This window comes from Clarias gariepinus, chromosome 1 (genome assembly GCF_024256425.1).
Source record: "Clarias gariepinus isolate MV-2021 ecotype Netherlands chromosome 1, CGAR_prim_01v2, whole genome shotgun sequence".
Classification (NCBI taxonomy): Eukaryota; Metazoa; Chordata; class Actinopteri; order Siluriformes; family Clariidae; genus Clarias; species Clarias gariepinus.
The window spans coordinates 25,742,345-25,761,207 of record NC_071100.1 but is presented as its reverse complement, the minus strand read 5'-3'; the positions used below and the strand labels follow the sequence as shown (position 1 = coordinate 25,761,207).

Below are 18,863 nucleotides of genomic sequence, written 5' to 3'. Positions count from 1 at the left end.
TTTTGCAAATACTTTATATTTGCACATTCTTCCAGTATTTATGCCAATGGCATGGTTAAACTTTCAACTTTGTATATCATAGTGTCTTAGATCTTAAACAAGCTAATGGTAAATCGCTTGTTTATGTGTACTTCTGGCCGAAGGCTATAATCAAGGCTTTGCATTTCTTCAAACCTTTAGGACATACTGATTCAAGGAAAAAGTATCATCTTAGATTTGAATCATTTTATTTATCTTGTATTAATAAAAACAAAGGGACAGTGATTTAACTCATCTGAGTAATATTCAAAATTATCCTCCTCAGTATTGTATTCCCACTGACAGGCATTCCCAGTCTACTGCTGGCCTTAGATAAGAATAAATTCCTTCAAAAATCCCCTTTCTTCTCAAGCCACAGTAATAGGGACAGTGTATGCTACTGTAAGCTGCAGTCGAAAGAAATGGGCAGAGTTCCTCCAATTGTTTCTTTTGGATGAAAGATAGAAATACAGTCTAGTCACATTGGCTGGTAGTTGTCTGATTATAAGTCAGTTTTTCCATAAATGCCACAGGAAAATCAGTAAGCTGAGGAATTTCACAAGCAGAATGTGTGTGAGGGCTAAGCTGTTTTTCTTAAAGTACAGCCTCCATGTTCATGCCTGCCCACCCATCTTTCACTGAATTCCGTACAAAAGCAAATACCTTGTTTCCATTTAGTTTAGGAGATTAATGGTCATATCAAGATGTTCTTTAAAAGTTAATAAAAGACAACACATTTATCATTTTCTATATTGCTTTTCTACCTGTATAGGATTGTTAAGGCACAGTACAATGATAAAACTCTCATTGAATCTAATATAAATCCAAAATAAAACACACAATGTGGTGAATAAAAATGATCAACTAAATCCTTTTATCAAGCTGATAGGTTTGTGTAAAAGTGGAAACATTTTAAAAAAGGAGACTGTGAATGATCATTCTGGTCGATGTGGCTCAGAGCCCACTGCGGATGCTTGATCCTTACAAACCAGTGGATAACTTGCTGCCGACCTCGGAAGAGACAAACCTCTCTGTGGGAACTGTACACTCAATTCATTTACAAACACCACTTAATTGTTACAACCCGTACAGTCCTAACCAAGCCATTTCCACCATGTCTCCCACAAACTGAGAAAGTCTTCCACCTTAAGGGTATCCAAGCACTAGTGTAACACTAAGATAAAGAGTTTTTTTTTCTTGTAACTGTTATTCGGCACAATCAAAAGTCCAAAGACTTGAACATCAAATCTCCAATACAAACTACAAACGTTCAACTAAATGAGTGTGGGAAAAAAAGGCCTACAAGTTATTAAATTTTTTGCACCAAATTATGAAATTGATATTTATCATTTCCTCTTTCTTTTAAATTTGTAAATGAAAGACTTTTGTGATTTTTTTTGTAGAATGTTCATGTAGTTGCTGGTCTTCAGCTTGGGTTGGTAAAAATTGTTCTTACTTGTATGGATGGTTGTTCCAGGGAGCAGAAATATTGCATAAAAAGGGAAGCCAGCGCCACCTGGTGCAATTGCTAACATACAGCTGTACTACGAGTGAAACAAAAGAGGGCTTCAGTAGGTGCATTTACACACAGTTCAGAAGTCTTTAAACTCACTGGTTTTGATTTCCTCACTCTAAAGCTACTACTATGGCTTTATGTTTGGTAAGCTGTATTTGCATCTGTCTTCTGTTACAGATGTGTCTTCAAATATTTTTCTTTATGGTCCTGCCTCAAGTGCAGCCGTGGGGATTCTAACAAAATTAACGTATTGTGAATTAATTTGGTTTTATTTATTCAGGTTATGTGTGAGCAAGTGAATGTTTTGGGGCACTTGTGATGGATTAGTTAAAATGTAGTTATTTAGTAGTCATGACCACAAGTGACACAACATACTTGTGTACTAATTGTGTAATACTGTAAGTACATATTCATTATTTTAAATGAATTTTGAAACTAAATTATTTTTTATATTTTTAAAACACAATCAACAAAAAGATCATTTGTAAACACAAATACATGACTACACTGCTACAGGGTTTATAAAAGCAATTTACTGCAAACAACAAGGCATAACAGACTGTAAAATTAAGGATAACATATAAACCTTGCCAATGTTTTCTGCTGTACTGCAAACCACCTGAATTTCCAAGAAAAAACATCCTATAGTAATGTGACAGAATGCAGAGGATCAAAAGTACACAGCATGTAATAAAGGGCCAGGATTAGATTGTCCACTAGACAGAAAGCAATATTACAAATTCAATAAAATGAGAAATATGGACATACTGTATTGTCCTTGGCCTTCATTATATACACAACATACTGTATGTGTTCCTTTTTTCTTAGACAATTTTTAAGGTGTGGATTTGATTTGATTTGAAAATAGACTTTCAATGACATCCTTTTTCTCGTACATATTTTTCTCCTTTTTTTATTGATTTTAATACACTCTAAATACTTGCAAAATTAGTTTTTCTAGGATCTGTAAAATGTTTATTTTTATTTTACATGTTACATGTTGTACATTGGTAACAGTTGCTTTTTTGTGTTTTTTTAAACATATTGCAAATGACAAATTTGCTGAGACCCATCACTGAGTTCCACAGTCATACCCATACTTTTCCCTTCTTTCTGTCTTGACCATCATCTTGTCCACAGCAGCCTCCTCCCAGGCCATGGTGGTATGTAGCAGGCAGGTTTTTGTAAACAGCACGACTGTAAGGGATGAAACAGAGGCTGAGTTGCAGGTGACGAGCCAATCTGCAATAGGCAGCCAATGCCAGTACGAGCAGTGGGGTGACGAGCAGGAAGCCCACGATTAACAAAGCTACACAGCCTCCATCACTCAGCAGTTCGGAACAGTAGGGTGATGTACCATGTGGACTCACCTTGAGAGAGAAAGAGAGAGAGCATTTCAGTTTCACACAATGCTTGGATACCATCAAGGTAGAAAGTTTTTTCAGTGTGCTCGAGCCCTCAGAGTGCCTGCTTCATGTCTGAAACACTGGCTTCCCAGGAACTCCTTTAATAACCCAAAAATTCGGAAATGGCATGGAGTGAGGTCAGGAATGTATGCGGGATGTGGCAATAACTCCCAACAGAGTTTGTGTAATGTGCAAGTAGTGTTTGTGAATGATTGTGCCAGGATTGTCATTAAGAGATGCACAGCCTTATTTAAAATACTTGCACCATTATATTACTTTGCTCTATCATTTTCTAATGACCATACATTACCCAGTTTGTTTTAAATATTCACACAAATATATTAGCTTGATAAAGGGCTTTGGTTAATATCCTCATCACCACATCACAGTGTGTTTGGATTTACATTAGATTCAGTACATAGTGTGGCTTGGTGACTGGTAAAGGTAACGAAGAATGTTTTTAAAGGAGAAGTTAGGAGGTGAGGTGCAGCTGAAAGAATGTGCTTTTGAAGTGCAGACAGACGAAGAACAGACACATGAGGCACACGTATCTGCTGCATTATTACATGCACCCTGACACACTGACTGTAAAAAGACTTGACTGAGAATCTGTGTGTGCTATAGACAGTAAACCAGTCCTAAATTGCCATTTAGGTATCCCTTATGAACTGGAAGGTTTAGAATATATTTTGACAAAATTCTTTAAGAGCTTGAATGTCATCATGATTTATAATTATAAACTGTGACTGAGTGAATATGTTTAGTGAAACCATGTTAGAGAAAACCTGTTAACTGTCCCCCAAAATCCTTTGTTATGTCTCTCGGTGGGGGTTGACAGGAGAGGAGGTGAACTGATAAGACTTCTCTAAACCCAGATGTGCTTTCTTTTTTCTCCTTATGAGCTGGTGCCATAAAGACCCTTAGAATTAGAGTAAGGTTAAATCTTTGTAGTAGTCATGTCCTGCTGCTCTATAATTTCTCAGACTATTTTCCCTTTCTTTTTTTAAATTAATGTCAATTGAAATAATTAAAAGAATGTTCGTATTCATTTTTGACTTTGACTTTGTTTTTGATTGTACAGAACTTTTACACCTATATATAAATTAGATTCCTATGTCAATGCAAGGGTAACTTTAGTAATGCTGCACAATTAATTAATCTTCTAAAAATCTAAATCTCAAAATGGGCCTCTATATATAATAATTAAATAATATAGAGTTATTTAATCACGAAAGGCTAAAATGTATTACAGGATTGCGAGGTATAGACAATGAGTGAGTGAGTAAATGTATTACAGGTTATATATACATAGTATTTTTTATTATTTATGCAGAGATGGAATTTAAATAATTGTCTTTATTTTATTTTTATAAGCTTCCTCTTAATGAGATTATTTGTCAAATTATTGGCTGTTAGGCTCAAAAATAATATATAAATTATATAAATAATCACTATTTGATTTTTAAAAAAAATTATTATTAAATCATTTAGCTCTATATCTCCAGGTAGACTTTTACTGACTTGGTAATTTTGTGATGCCAAAGACACAGTGGTGAAATGCAAGGGTATAAAGATAAAGCCAGTTGTATGTAAGAGGTTTAAACAGATACCAGGAAAAGGAGGAGCAAAGATTAAGAACTTAGCCATTATAAAGAATGCAGCTATTTGGTTACTTGTTTGTCTATCTAAGTGTGGCTCAGTTGATCATAAGGCCCCCTGAACAGCTTGCAGTAGGCTCCTGTGATGACATGAACTCTCCTGACCTCACTAATGTTCACCCTGATTACTGTAATTAAGATTTGTTGTAATTAAGCATAGTTATCTAAATGTAACTGAAATGTTCAGTTAATTATATTTTTAAAAATCTCATGTATTTTTACTTATTTATTTATTAATTACATTTATCATTAATTCTAATGTCTTATGTCACATGATGTATTGTTAAATACTTACAGTGGAGTGGCAAAGAAATCCAAACACCACCATGACTATAACAGGAGTGAGGATCAGGCCAAATACCAGAGCAGCCAGACAAACATTAATCGTGGCTATCACCAGGTTCTGAGCTGTTACGAGTACTGAACAAGCCCAACAGTCCAGAGAGCCCCTGAGCTCAAGGGGAGCCTCACCAACTCCAGCCCCTGGTGCAGAATATGGTGGAGGCACCACCAAATCGGAGCCACTGATGGGAGTTCCAACTGCAGGTGTGGAGGCTGTGGAGCCGCTGTGCTGGAAATGGTGGCTTGATGGGAGCTCCTCAGAGAGGTCAAGAGCATGGTGGTGAGCTTCTTTCTCTAGGGTGCTAGTCATACTCATGGTAACCTGCATAGAAGGAACCAAAAAGCATTATTATTATTATTATTATTTGATAATTTGTTTATGTATTTATTTATTTTTTTCAGTTTATTTTATTATTATTTCTTTTTATTTATTTATTTATTTTAAGAAATTGAACCAAAGGATTTTTCTTTTTAAGGATGAATCATGAAACATCATGTTTGTTTCTCTATTCCCCTCTTAAGGTGGTTCACCTATATCTATGTTACCTTACACAAGGAGAAAATAAATAAAGATTTAGAGTGATTGACATATTCATAATTCTTTTTTAAAAATATATAAATACATAAAACCATACCTGGAATTGCTATTATTCACATGGATATAATCTTATCACAAATTAATGGAGCGGTGTAAGAGTTAGCCTACCTCCCTTCTTTGAGACAATAAGCTGCTTTTAAATGTAAATGTAACATTAGGCATATATATTATATATACATTGTGCATAAACTATTATATCTTGGATATCTTGTTTATATCACTTGCTGGGACTACAGTAGGTTGGATCCCTTTTGCAGGAACACTGTGATACTTTAAAGAGGTAAAATACAAATAAGGAACCTTTAAATTCATAAAAATTCTGTACAAAGGATTTCCTGCATTTGTGCCTCTTTTGGATAATGGCACGCATTTTGAGAGTGCATGTAGCAGGACGTGCCAGTCAGAAAAAACAATATTTTGCCGCTGGGAACCACACAATTTCTTTTCTTTTCCCAGAAAACATTCTCGATTGATTTGCGTAAGGTTTAATGGGAGGGAACTGGTCATGCTTCAATCTTTGATGCTAAATTCTTGGCCTATGATAATTTTCCGACACACTGGTATAATATGATGTTAAAATTCCCGTAATGTTTTCATTGTTATACTTCAGACTCTATTCTCTAATAGCTTTGTGTATTGTAGTCTCCTAAAGTGCAGCCTTATAAAGCATTCAGAAGCATATATAGACTCTAGAAAGTCTGTATATAATGTTACTGTTTTCCCCTAGTTTTCAGACCCTGTACTGAGACTGGTATGGCAGTTCAAAATGTTTTATCTTTATAAGTGAAAATGACCCATAAACCCCTGGCCTTGTAGTAGGAATTCTCCACATTCCATGAGAATTAGATTAGATAGGTGGCCATCGTCTGCACTTCATCACGTTCCTCCCCAGCAAGTACTCACTGTGTGGTATGGGGTCTAGTTGTCCTCTTCAAGTTTTGCTGGTTTTGTTTAGTTGAGATTCTGTTAAATAAATCCTTGTTAATCCTGCAGATTAAGCCTTTCTATAATATCTTTCTGAGAAAAAAAAGGAATCCCAGTGGTTTCACAATTGCTAATTTGAAAAAAGGTTTGCTTTTTAAAATCCCCGGTATATAGCTTTAAAACAGTTAAGCAGTTCCTTTTTCCTTTGATTATATAAAGTAGCAAAGCATCTCTCTCAGCCTCTCCGCTCTCTCAACTCAAAGTCGATTGAAAGCAGTATGTGGTCAGAGGTATACTGATGCCTTTTCCTTGCCCCTCAGCTTGCCTCCACTGTAAGACCACCTCCTCCTGTTCCCAGAAGTTTTACCCTGTGGTGTGGACAGATTGTTTATTTTAAGGGCAGGACAGGATTTTTAATTACTACTGAATTACTTGTAAAGTAAAATGAACAATTCATAAAAAGTTCACACATTTCTAAAAACATATTGTATAAAGATAAAGTCAATATGTGTATATGTTTACTTGGTTAAAGGCATTTTAGTGTTCACTTCAGGCCTATAAGTACGCAATCCTGATTTTGAGTTTGCACAACGATCAGCCACAACCACTGTGTGAATTGAATAACACTGATTATCAATCGAATACCAGTAAACGGGATGTATGCCTGTTGTGAGCAAAAGCCAGCCTTGTCTGGACCAATCCCACAGAAAAGCCAAATTGCTAAAAAAAAAAAAAAAAAACAAGGCAGGACTGGCCATGATAGAAAGGTATCAGAACACTCAATGCATCACAGCCTGTGTTGTAAGGGGCTAAGCAGGGAAAGAGTTTATTGATGATGATCTAACTTCCAAGCTCCCCAGATCCCAGTCCAATCAAGCATCCACTGAATGTACCATACATACAGGTATATGGACCTCAACCCACAACATCCAAAGGATTTGCTGCTAAACATCCAGGTGCCTGACACCCCAAGAGGTCTTGTAGAGTCATGACCCAAGGGACCAGATCTGCCCAGGTTGCAAAAGGGAACGCACATAATACTGGGGATAATGTTTTGGGTCTTAATTTTATGGCTGCTTGGTATATGTCCTGTTGATTTGTAAAATTTAATTGTAGAGATGTGTGTCTGCTCTAATGGAATCGACTTTAACTGGCATAATAAAACATTACAATTCTGCAGGAAATTATTGTAAATATACTTGGAATATTAATGTCATAATTATTTCTGATCGCCAGACAGGTTGTTTTAAATTACACAAGAAAAGTAAAAATAAAAAGATTGTTCCTACCAAAAGACTCCCTTTTCAGCTCCTCTTTGAATCTTTCAACTTTTTGAATGGTTTATACATTTCTATAGTTTCTAACTTCTTCAGTTCTGGGCTTTATCATTTAACAAACAGTATAAAATAACAATAGAATCTGTTTTTGACGTTTGGTTTGTCTTAACCCACATATGTGCTTTAAATGTCTCATGGTGTCTGCCATTGCCAGTACTCCTTTCTGTAATCTCCAACCACTGGTCACCACGGGAGCAAATGTAGCCTTCCTCTCTGGAATGGGTCAACTAATTTAACATTACTAACTGCAGTATGATCAATGTTCCATCTAGTTTTGTGTCTTCACCAACCTTTTCCCTATCCTTTGTTTTTTGTTAACTCATTGTTTAAAATCATACAAACTTTGCATCTAGGACTGTAGGTTGTTTATAAGGGTGTGGCTGTTCTGTGTGTAAGTAAAACTATATAATTTCCTTATATTCCAATCACAACTTCACTCACTACTCACCAGCCTTTCAACAGAAATATTGAGCTTTTTGAATAAAATGGCCACTCCGCCCACCTTGTTAAATTCAGAGACACTTGAAAGTGAAGAGCCCTGACTTAATATCTGCTCCCACTCTCTAAAACACAAAGCACTCATTCAATAAAAAGTCTACCTTATAAACCCCTTAAAAACGATAAAATGCTCTGTGCTTTAACAACTGTCCTGACACTTTTCACATAAATTGAAGAGATTTTTGAAGTTGTGCTATGGGTGTAAGATAAAAACAATGGACATCATGGTTATAGTCGTTAAAAAATAGTTTAAAAAAAAGAATTATACATAATTTAGGAAAAGAAAAACTTGTATAAATATTTTAATACTATATTTATTGCTATATGTTATATATTGATACATATGATAATATTATTGATATTAATATAATATACTGTACATCATACTATATGGCTCTTTAGTTCTCACCAGTTCTTTATTACTTGTGAGACCTGATTTTCTTTTACTCCATTACCTGAAATATCTTCGGCTTCTTGCAGTTATAAATTTACCTGCTGAAAAACATTTTCAACAAAATTCATGCCAGGAGGCCATACAAGACCCATTTAAGTTTTTTTTTGCATGTATGTCTGGGTTTGGGCGGCACGGTGGTGTAGTAGTTAGCACTATCGCCTTGCACCTCCAGAGTCTGGGTTCGATTCCCGGCCAGACTTCTGTGCATGGAGTTTGTTCTCCCTGTGCTTGGTGGGTTTCCTCTGGTACTCCGGTTTCTTCTTACAGTCCAAAGACATGCAGGGCCTTGTGCCTTAAGCCTCCTGGGATAGGCTCCAGGATCCCTGCCACCCTGAATACAGGATAAAAAGATATAGACAGTGAGTGAGTAATTAAGTGAGTGTTAAGTTTGCTTAATTTTGTATAAGATATTGTATAACAACTGTTTATTTAAATGGTTATTTGTTTAATTCAATCTTTTATACCTGAATCTGGTACTTTCATATTTTCCATATTGTAATTTTTTGTGGTTTAATAAAAATAAAAAAAACTTAAATAAAAAACTTAAAAAAACTAATACTACTTCAAAAAAAGACTCTGACCATAAATTGATGTAGTGAATGTGTTTTCAGCATGCTTGACAAACACGCAGCAGAGATGACAAACCAACATAAAAAAGCAGACATGGTGAACCATTGGGTGAAAGACTACCTCAGAGAGAATTGAGAGAGCCTACCATATGACTTAGTTCTACTTGAGCCCAACTTAGATAAATATATTTTACTTAAGCCTAAACTAGACAGGTGTATCTATGGCCAGAGAAGGTTTAAAAAAGTATGTGGACACCTCTTTGTTTACCAGCCAAATTATATTCGCAAGAAACAGCCGATATATTATGTGTAGAATGTTGTACTGAACTTTTAAGACTAAGGTACAGCAGATGTTTAAACTGTGTGTTTTTTCATGAATTCATTTGGTTTTCACAGATAGTTCAGGTGCTTTTAATACTTTCTTTTCTTTTTAGTTTTTGCTATTAAAATGCTCTCTGTTCTGGAGGACCCTTCACATTTTAGTGTTTTCCCTGCTCTATTACACCCACATCAATTTAGAAAAAGCTGTTGATTAGTAAATTAGTTACGTCAGTTTTGCTGAGAGCTGAGGAAACACTAAAATGTGCAGGACAGGTGAGCTTCACGGACCAGGGTTGTGTTCATTGCAGTCCGATCTCGAAATATCGGAATGCATGCGTTTTTTTCCTGTTTACACGGACATAGAACAGATCCGATATGTGTCACATATGAGCAAAAAATCGGAATTGGGTCACATTTACCTGACAGTGTAAAAGTAGCCATTAAAAACAGTACAAGTAGGGATAACTGCAGGCTGGGGCAATAGGCGTGCCGAAAGGTTGGGGCGTGCCGAAGGGTAGAGGGCATGTCTAAAGAAACTGGTGGGTGAATGGAGCTTTTGCGTTGGCCAATCAGCGTGCCGAAAGGTAGGGGGCGTGCCGTAAGGTAGGGGGTGTGCCAAAAGGTTTCTCATTGTTGAATGGAGCTTCTGCGTTGGCCAATCAGCGGTAATCCTATTTATATTTAAGTACCTTTATTTTAGCGTGGAAGAACATGGCGGCGGTAAGGCTTGGTGTGGTTAGTCAATATAAATAATTTTTTCCTCATTTAATTGTTCGTTTAATTGTTGTCGACAGACACATATTACTGTGAGACGAAACACGAACAGGTTTTCCCTTAAAGTAAGGGTTGGCAGTTTGTAGCGGTGTCCGTTTTGCGCTACAGATGTTTTAGGCCTCGTCATTTTATTCTGACCAAGAGTTTGAAGGATTCTGTTCCATGGACTGCTACTACAAGAAACCGATTCATTAATACAGCATGAATTAGCATTCCTCCTCTTTATTGTGGTGTATAATATATATACACCATATTTGTCCTTATTAGGCAATGTCAAAGTCAACTTTATTGTCAATTCTTCTACATGTACAGTGCATACATATAGAAAATTTTAATTACATTTCTCTCCATTTAGTTGATTAAAGTGACATTATAAAGAGCAATATAAAACCAAAACAGTGACCAAAACAGTATAAACAAGAATGTTTTTAGTTTTTATTCACTTTTAGTAAAACTACAGAAAAAAAACATTCTAAATTACTAATTCTGTAACTTTTTTTGGTCTTGTTTAACCAATACAAAGTTAATAATATTCCAAAAATATTAAAATTACATAATAATTTTATGAACAGCTTGTGGTACTATATTCTTTTAAATAATTGTAATTTGATTTTGATTATGGGTTTAATACAGTTAGGGTTAGAAGGAATACAGCTCGAGCTCTATTGGGCATGCGCACATCAATCTAACGTTGTTTTTTTTTCTCTCACTATACAACAATAAAACTTTTCGTATTACAGAAAGGAATAGTTTTACACGTGAAAAATGATCCAATAGGTATAACAACTCATTTTATTGTTAATTTCCGGTCGGAGCTATATATCCCTTTTAGCTACGACCATGACTCAAACGCACGAGGATGACGTCAGTAACCCGTGGCAACGCAGTAGAATTTTAAGAAAGGAATATTTGTAATATCGATATTTTACAGGAAAAGAATAAAATTTTAGAGAATTTAAAACATAGAGAATTATGTTGGCTGCATTACTTAAACGCATTAGAAAGAACAATAGCGTTTAATATTAGCCTTTAAACAGGCAACTTGTGCAAACAATCATGAAGAGCTTTCGGCACGCCCCCTCCCTTTCGGCACGCCCCGACCTTTCGACACGCCCATTACTCCGATCTGCAGCTACCCCTGTCTCAAAACAGTGTGAACGTCATAAGAACCTCTTTATTTTCCGCGCTGTTTTAAATCTGACCCCTAGGTGGCGGTGTTGTGGAGCTGACCTGGATTTTGTAGCACCAGGTGATTGCAATTTTGGCGAAAGACTAGGTTTTCCTAAATGTTGGCATACGCGGATTAATAAGAAGAGTAGTTAAAGTTATTCTTTTAATATAAACACAGTAAGTGAGATAAACCTTGAAACTCATTTTTTAAAATGTTTTTATTATTCATAATTTCACCGCCAAATGAGTTTGGCTCGCGCGCACAAGACTGTCCTTTGAATACGTATGACAATTTTATATATTTCATAATTTTGGAAACAGGGATGTCTTTTAATGCATTTTGGTGGGAAATGCTGCTCGTCCCGAATAAACGAAACGAAGTTATTCAGCGCTGTATATGAGCGTGCAGGCCTCTATACACTGCTGCTGGGAAATGGCGCTTCAGTGACGCATGTGGTAAAGATGCACTTCTTTTACTTTGCCGTAGATTTAGAAGTGAGGATAAGGCTTATGTTTTAGTTTGAATGTTTATTTTTTTCTTAATGTTCACCTTTTGCAACTACGACAAAAATGTATTTTGGTAATTACTACAATTGTTTTGTTGAAATTCTGTATTCAGTGCGTTTTCGGTGATTCTAACCTCCCACTGTTTAGATTGCACATAATAAAATTTTGCATACCACTTTTCCTTTCACCAATAAATAAACGTGGAAAGGTTTTACATAGAGGAGCAGGTGATTAGCATTTAAGCGTTTAATTTTCCCTCATTTTCTCCCGCAATGCCACATTTGGCCACTAAGAGGCAATGGTATATAATTAACCAGAAGTTAAAAAAAAATTATTTCCCCACATTAAGTTTGAAGTGTTGGTTGGTAGTGGTCAAATGATTTTACTCCATTTTAAAGGTTTGTTTTATAAATTACTATTTAAACCAATGTGAGTATGTACTGAGGAGGATTTTTCTATTCCGGTCTGTGATTGGCTCGTGTGTGCATTAATTATTCATTCAGCTTGTGTTTCACTTAAATAGCCTCTTTCGCCTGTTAAATATTTCAGTTTGTACTGAAATTATCATAATTTATACTGTTTTTGTTTTGTTTATACTATTGCTTATACAATATTCAGAGAAATTATAATTTTCCTTCCTCGGGATTACCGATCTGTAGAATCCCCACGTTTGTTGTTCGCTACTTTCGGCATCGCTTCTCGGCCTTTTGGCTAAGATCAAGTGTAGTATCTGTTCTTATCAGTTTAATATCTGATACGTCCCCTACCCGGGGACCATATATTAAATTGATTTTTGGAACAGGGAGATGGAATAGGGGCTTGCTCCGTCCACTCCACGCATCGACCCGGTATTGCAGTACTTCCGGGAACGGTGCACCCCTTCTCTCTGTGTCAATGTAAGACTAAAATAGTGAACTCGTGTTCGTGCGTCCAGATTTTACTCGGGAGATAGGCTTATTCAGGGCTAATGTAATTATATGAGAATATAGCTTGGGATTTTACACATTTAAGAATTTTTTTCGCTGTGCAAACCCGCATTAAACCCAATTTATAAAGTCGTTTATTAATTTCGGTTGTGTAACTTATATATATATATATATATATATATATATATATATATATATATAGGACTATTAGGTTAATTGTTTATAAAGTGAATATATTTAAATGAATGTCTTGAACTCGTGGCTTCTCTTGGACCGACTGATGTGATGTTCGAGGACATGCTGCGATTTCAGAAGCAGTTTCCTGAAATTTGTACCCCTCATTATAGATTCAGCAGCAGTGCATCATGGGAACTGTCCAGTTGCTTAAAGAATTGACTTCCGCACGGCTTTGTGTGTCATTAAGTTAACATTGCTTTAGCGATTTTTACATTTGTTTTAGGTTGTGGCGATTTACACTCGGATGTTTGTGTAATGGTCAGTGGTATAATTGTCACCATAATGGTAAACGGTGTGTGTTGTGGTGTGGTCGCTAGGCGATGGTCCAGCAATTCATACTTACCTGGCAGGGGAGATACCATGATCAAGAAGGTGGTTCACCCAGGGCGAGGCTCAACCATTGCACTCTCGGTTGTGTTGACCTCTGCGAATTCCCCAAATGTGGGAATCTCGACTGCATAATTTCTGGTAGTAGGGGACTGCGTTCGCGCTCTCCCCTGATTTCTATTGTACTAAAGTCAGATTTTGTTTTACTCGGTTGTGTACAATTATTTGGGAGTGGATGTCACTATAGAAATGGTCTACAATATTTAGTAATTCATTTCATTAATTGTTTAGTTTACAGGTTAGAGCATGAATAAGTATATTCATGTAAAATCAGAATTTCTCACCCCTGTTCCTCAGTCCACTGAGATAAACATAAAAGTGTTTATATATCCATAAGGCGTAATTTAACATACAGAGAAAGTTCAAGAATTGGTCATGGCTTAAGTTAGAAAATCACAGTTCTCTTTTTCCTCATATGACTTGGCAAACAAAAGCACAAAGTTACAAAAAAGTATAAAAAGCAGGCTATTTATCTATCCAAATTTTTTTTATTTTTATTTTTTTTTACATTTTTTACAATTTTCCATATGCAAAACTGTCCATAGCAAGCCTAACAGAGGAGTTGGGTCAGGATAAAACTTTAGATTTTGTTACTTGTACACACTATGGCACACAATTATCTCATTATTATGCATTAATGAGGGGGTAATTGATACAAATGCCATGTTTTGGCTGAGTGTGGGGGAGTAATGCTGTCAAAGTGTCACACGTAGGTGAAAACGTGAATATTTATAAATTATTTTACATAATACTTAATGCCTTTAATCTCTCAATTATTTGTTTTTTTTTTGTAAGTACGCATACACAGTTCTATTTTTAAAAAAAAAATCTTTTTACTAAATAAAAACATTTGCTAAATACAATTTCATGTCCTTTTTTTTAATTCAAAGCTATCAACGATATTAATTGGTATTCAAATGAAACTTGGCCAATTTAGAATTCACTTGAAAAGACAGAAACCTGACAAAGTGTATTATTCTTAGTTTATAATATCTGAATTTTGCAAAATTATATTATTGTGATCTTTGATATGGTTATGGGCACTACAGATTTTTTGCTTTTTAAGCATTTACTGAAACCTGGAATGCTTTCATTTAATCAACAATTTTTACAGGCCATATGCTTAGCTTATGCATAAGCTTATACCAATTTTATTATCAATACTCAAAGGAATATGAATAATTAGCATTTGTAATTATTATTGTTTAAAGTGAGACAATATATTCATTAAAAGACTGAAAAATTTGCCATCTTTGGGCCCACACAAAATTAGCATCAATCCTGTTTCAGCTCAATTAAAGCCTTTGTTTATTACCTTGCATTGTAAGGTAAAAATTGGTTTTGGCCATGTCTTTAGTTGTTTTTGGAAACAAGAAAACATTTATCTTTAATGTTAATTATTATTCGGCTTCTGTTGTTGTAAATGTATGCTTGTGTACACTAAAACTGAAAACACCCACCCTAATTCAGCTTGTGATACGTGATTGACCTGTAAATCAATGTGCCATACTGCTTAATAGTGATTGTTTTACCTGGCAAGTTATTTAACCCTATCTGATACAATGAGTAGCTTTTTATTTCTTAAGCAAACATGTCAGAAAACATATCATGTGGTCATGCCATTGATGTTACTCTGTTTCAGAAGGGTCAAATTATTGGCCTGCATTAAGCAAAGAAAACAAGTGCTAAAACTACTATTTACAATTCTATTATTAAGCAATTATTATTGCTTATTTTATGAAGCAAGCTTTTAATACAACATATTAATTCAAAGCAGAACCAAAACAATTAAAGGTGAATGAATCAGCTTTACTTTGGACACTGACTTATAGATCGTTGTCACACAACATCCTTTAAAGCACTGATATAAAAAGTGATTTAAATCACGTCATGCACAGTGTTAAAAATGTCCAAATAACGTTAACATTCTCTACAAAATTCATATACTTTATTTGGATGATGTAGCATTGTTTTCCTTTGCATTGTGATGATCGTAGATAAATACAGCTAGAGTTTGCTGGCTAGGTTGATGTATGCAAATTAGCAAGCATAAAGAGCAGTTCCACATTCTGATTGGTAAACTCTGACATAGATTCCATAATTGAAAAATATGTGGACATTATGCACCTATGTACTGTACATTCTGCAACCATCAGAAATAATTTTTACTTGTGAAAGTGTACAAGCGTTTCGGCAGCAACTTGGAAATTATATTTTAAAATTTATTTATGAATCTTACAAATTCACATTAAAGAACATAATTATCTGTCACAATAAATTATGATATCACTGATATCACTAACTTCTATATTTGATGCCAAAGTTTTACATTCATAAATGTTTTTGTTTAAAAATCTGCTAAACTGACACCTTTCCTTTGTGGAAACCATGGCAAAACCTTTTGAATTTTTTAAAATCTAATAAAAAATTATAAATCTTCTCTGCTAATGTCTCAATTCTGATGTAGTCAATTGAACACTGTGATTTTTGACTGCTATTTCGTAGTTTATTTATTTATAATTTTCTTTTTTCCTCTTTATTTGTCTATTTGTTTGTTTTTAATCTGTCTACTGTTATTATTTATTTGTATATTTTTAAGTTTGCGCATGGTGGTGGTGGTGGTGGTAGCACTGTCGCCTTGCACCTCCATTCCCGGGCATGCTCGATTTCCATCTGTCTGCAGGGAGGTTGCATGTTCTCCCCGTACTTGATGGGTTTCCTCTGTGTATTCTGGTTTCCTTCCACAGTCCAAACACATCAGTGGCGGCTGCTGGTCTGGCAAATAGGGGAAGCTCATTTTCGGCCTACATCATAAAAATTGTCTATTTATTTAAAAGTAAATTCTGCCCTACGTTCCTTTTCAAGAAAATGGTCTGTGATGCTGTCGTACCAACTAGGCGTCTTTTCCAGTGACTTGACCAGTGTCCTCTCAATGGCCAGCAGAGCTAGGCTGCTTAAACGGCCTTGGCCCATTGTGTTTTGGGTGTGGGACTTGAGCCGCTTTAAACAGGAGAAGCTCCTTTCTACACCTGCAGATGTAGCTCCAATTGTTGCCACTAATGAGAACAGTTTGTAAAGCTGAGGCATTGCACTGTCCAACTCCATGTCTTTAAGGAACACCAAGTAGTCACACAGCTTTCCCCTGTTACCCTGCAAGTCCTGACCTGAATACAGGACTTGAAGTTCTGACCTCAGTCTCCCTGAATCAAAGTGATGGCCATAACTTTTCAGGACACTTTGAAAGGCCTCCTCTGGAAATACTCATCAAATTTCTCTGGATTGGCTAATTCTAAGAAAAGCATGCTTTCCAAATTTGAAAAACGTCAAGGAATCTGCTCCAAGATGTTATCAAGGATGGCCATGTACAGATTTCTGTATCGCTCTTGGGGATCCTGTAATTGGGTCAGATGGTGCTGACGGTGATGAGATCTGCTGTTTTGGCATAAACGGCTTAGAAAGCCCCCTCCGACCTCTTCTCTTTGACAAATGCAAGAAGAGATTTAATTCTTTTCGTGCAGTAAAGAACACCCATCGCCCTCTGCTGGACAATATCAAAGACCACATCAGTCTCAGAGAAGATTTGTTCATATGTGTACAACATGAACACAAACTCAAAATCCTCCAGTTTTCTCACAAAGCCTTTGGCACAATCCAGTGTATCATCATCCATTGTTGTATCTGCAATGATGTTCTTAAATGTCTGCAGGAGGCCATCATAATTGTTTGCCACAGTGCTCACTATCCGTGATGTGAAATTCCATCAAGTAGGAGCGTTTCTGGGCAACCTTGAAGGGCAGCCTGCAGACTCCAGAAAAGATGTTCTCTTTGTGGATTTTGAAAAAAATGTGGCAAATCCAGAGAGTGATGCAAAAAAAGATTCTGCACTCAGGCAAGCATTTAGCCCCCTGTGACAGCACCAGATTCAGTCTGTGTGCATAGCAATGCACAAACATTGCACTGGGGGCTATTGCTTTCACTTTGGCCTGCAGACCATTGAGATCTGAAGCCATGACAGCAGCCCCATCATAGGCCTGTGCCACGAGCTTATCCTTAAAATTGTAGCCCTGCATGTTCTCATTTAATATTTAAAAAACGGACTTGGCATCTCGCCCCCCAGAAACATCAAAAAATCCAATAAAGCACTCCTGAATTTTGCCTGCACTATACACATAGCGAACAATGACAGAGATTTGGGCACGGCAGGATATATCAGTTGTTTCATCCACCTGCCATCCAAAAAAGGAAGCATCCTGAATTTCATCTCTGAACTGATCAGAAATGGTGGCTGCAAGAGCAGAGTTCAAGTCATTTTGAATAGTATGGGACATACCAGAAAACACAGTTGAGGACTCGAATTGTGTGGACAGGACAGAGTCATATTTAGCTAATCTTTCTGTAAACTCCCTGTAATTCCCCTTGTTGGATGATTCACTACTCTCATCATGTCCCCTAAATGACAGCTCCTGCCGGCCTAGCAAGGATGTCACATCAATAAGGCGGTTTAGGAAGGCCCTGTTTTGTTTGACTGTTTCATTATGTTTAGCCACTTGAATGCGAGCGCCTTCATTTATTGCATACTCAACCCTGATCCTTCCCATGCAACTTAATCTTGCACATGCACTCACATGTTTATTGCTCTTTTCATGTCTTTTATATGCCCTGTCAAAGTTGGACAGATCTCCAAACCCCACCTTTGATCAAACACATCCGTGAGATGGTTTCATCAAGAGGCATGGCCAGCAGTACATTTTATTCGTCACAGCACTTCCAGTCAGCCAGCTAACTTTGTCATACCAGGAGAGTTGAAAAGACCTGTTATTTTCCTCTATCTTTTGCACTAAATCAATCTTGGGTGTTGATCTGCCCTGCTGTTTAATTCTAAGTTTTTCCTCGTAAGGAACACTTTTAAATGGCTTCGCCAAAATCAGGTAGACAATATTAGCACTGTCTGCCATCGTGTGCAGTTTCACCCACAACGCTAGCCTAGCCTACTATATGAATGAATGAATAAACGATCTAAAAAAAATATTTAACTCTGTAAAAGTGAAACAAGGAATGTGGTGTATAATTGTGTGAATTGTATAATGAAAATCAAGCAATTTCGCCAAGCAAATATAAAGAAATAGGTTGAACTTGAGAAATCCGCGATGGGACTGAGCGCGAATAGCTTCAGCGATTCCTTATAGTACAAAATCACTGTCAGTCAAAAGGAGATGCAACC

At 36.3% G+C, this 18,863-nt stretch overlaps 1 protein-coding gene and 2 non-coding genes across 3 annotated transcripts; 2 read left to right on the top strand and 1 right to left on the bottom strand.

The window, feature by feature from the left end:
- Nucleotides 1-2,560: 2,560 nt before the first annotated feature.
- Nucleotides 2,561-6,723, bottom strand: tmem88b (transmembrane protein 88 b). Its single transcript, XM_053503085.1, has 3 exons — nt 6,442-6,723; nt 4,894-5,262; nt 2,561-2,904 (listed from the first exon to the last, which is right to left on the bottom strand). The coding sequence occupies exons 2-3, from the start codon at nt 5,254-5,256 to the stop codon at nt 2,623-2,625; spliced, it is 645 nt and encodes a 214-aa protein (XP_053359060.1). The 5' UTR covers nt 5,257-5,262; nt 6,442-6,723; the 3' UTR covers nt 2,561-2,622.
- Nucleotides 6,724-12,783: 6,060 nt separating this feature from the next.
- On the top strand, nt 12,784-12,974 carry LOC128531863 (U2 spliceosomal RNA). Its single transcript, XR_008361224.1, has one exon. It is a non-coding gene; the product is annotated as a U2 spliceosomal RNA (small nuclear RNA).
- Nucleotides 12,975-13,590: 616 nt separating this feature from the next.
- On the top strand, nt 13,591-13,755 carry LOC128532023 (U1 spliceosomal RNA). Its single transcript, XR_008361249.1, has one exon. It is a non-coding gene; the product is annotated as a U1 spliceosomal RNA (small nuclear RNA).
- The last annotated feature ends 5,108 nt before the right edge of the window (nt 13,756-18,863 follow it).

What these genes read in the sequence shown, in the direction of transcription:
- tmem88b (XM_053503085.1), bottom strand. Translation starts at nt 5,256, where the DNA reads ATGAGTATGACTAGCACCCTAGAGAAAGAAGCTCACCACCATGCTCTT. An exon ending in GATTTCTTTGCCACTCCACT is followed by an intron (nt 2,905 to 4,893) that starts GTAAGTATTTAA and finishes TTCTCTCTCAAG; the next exon opens with GTGAGTCCACATGGTACATC.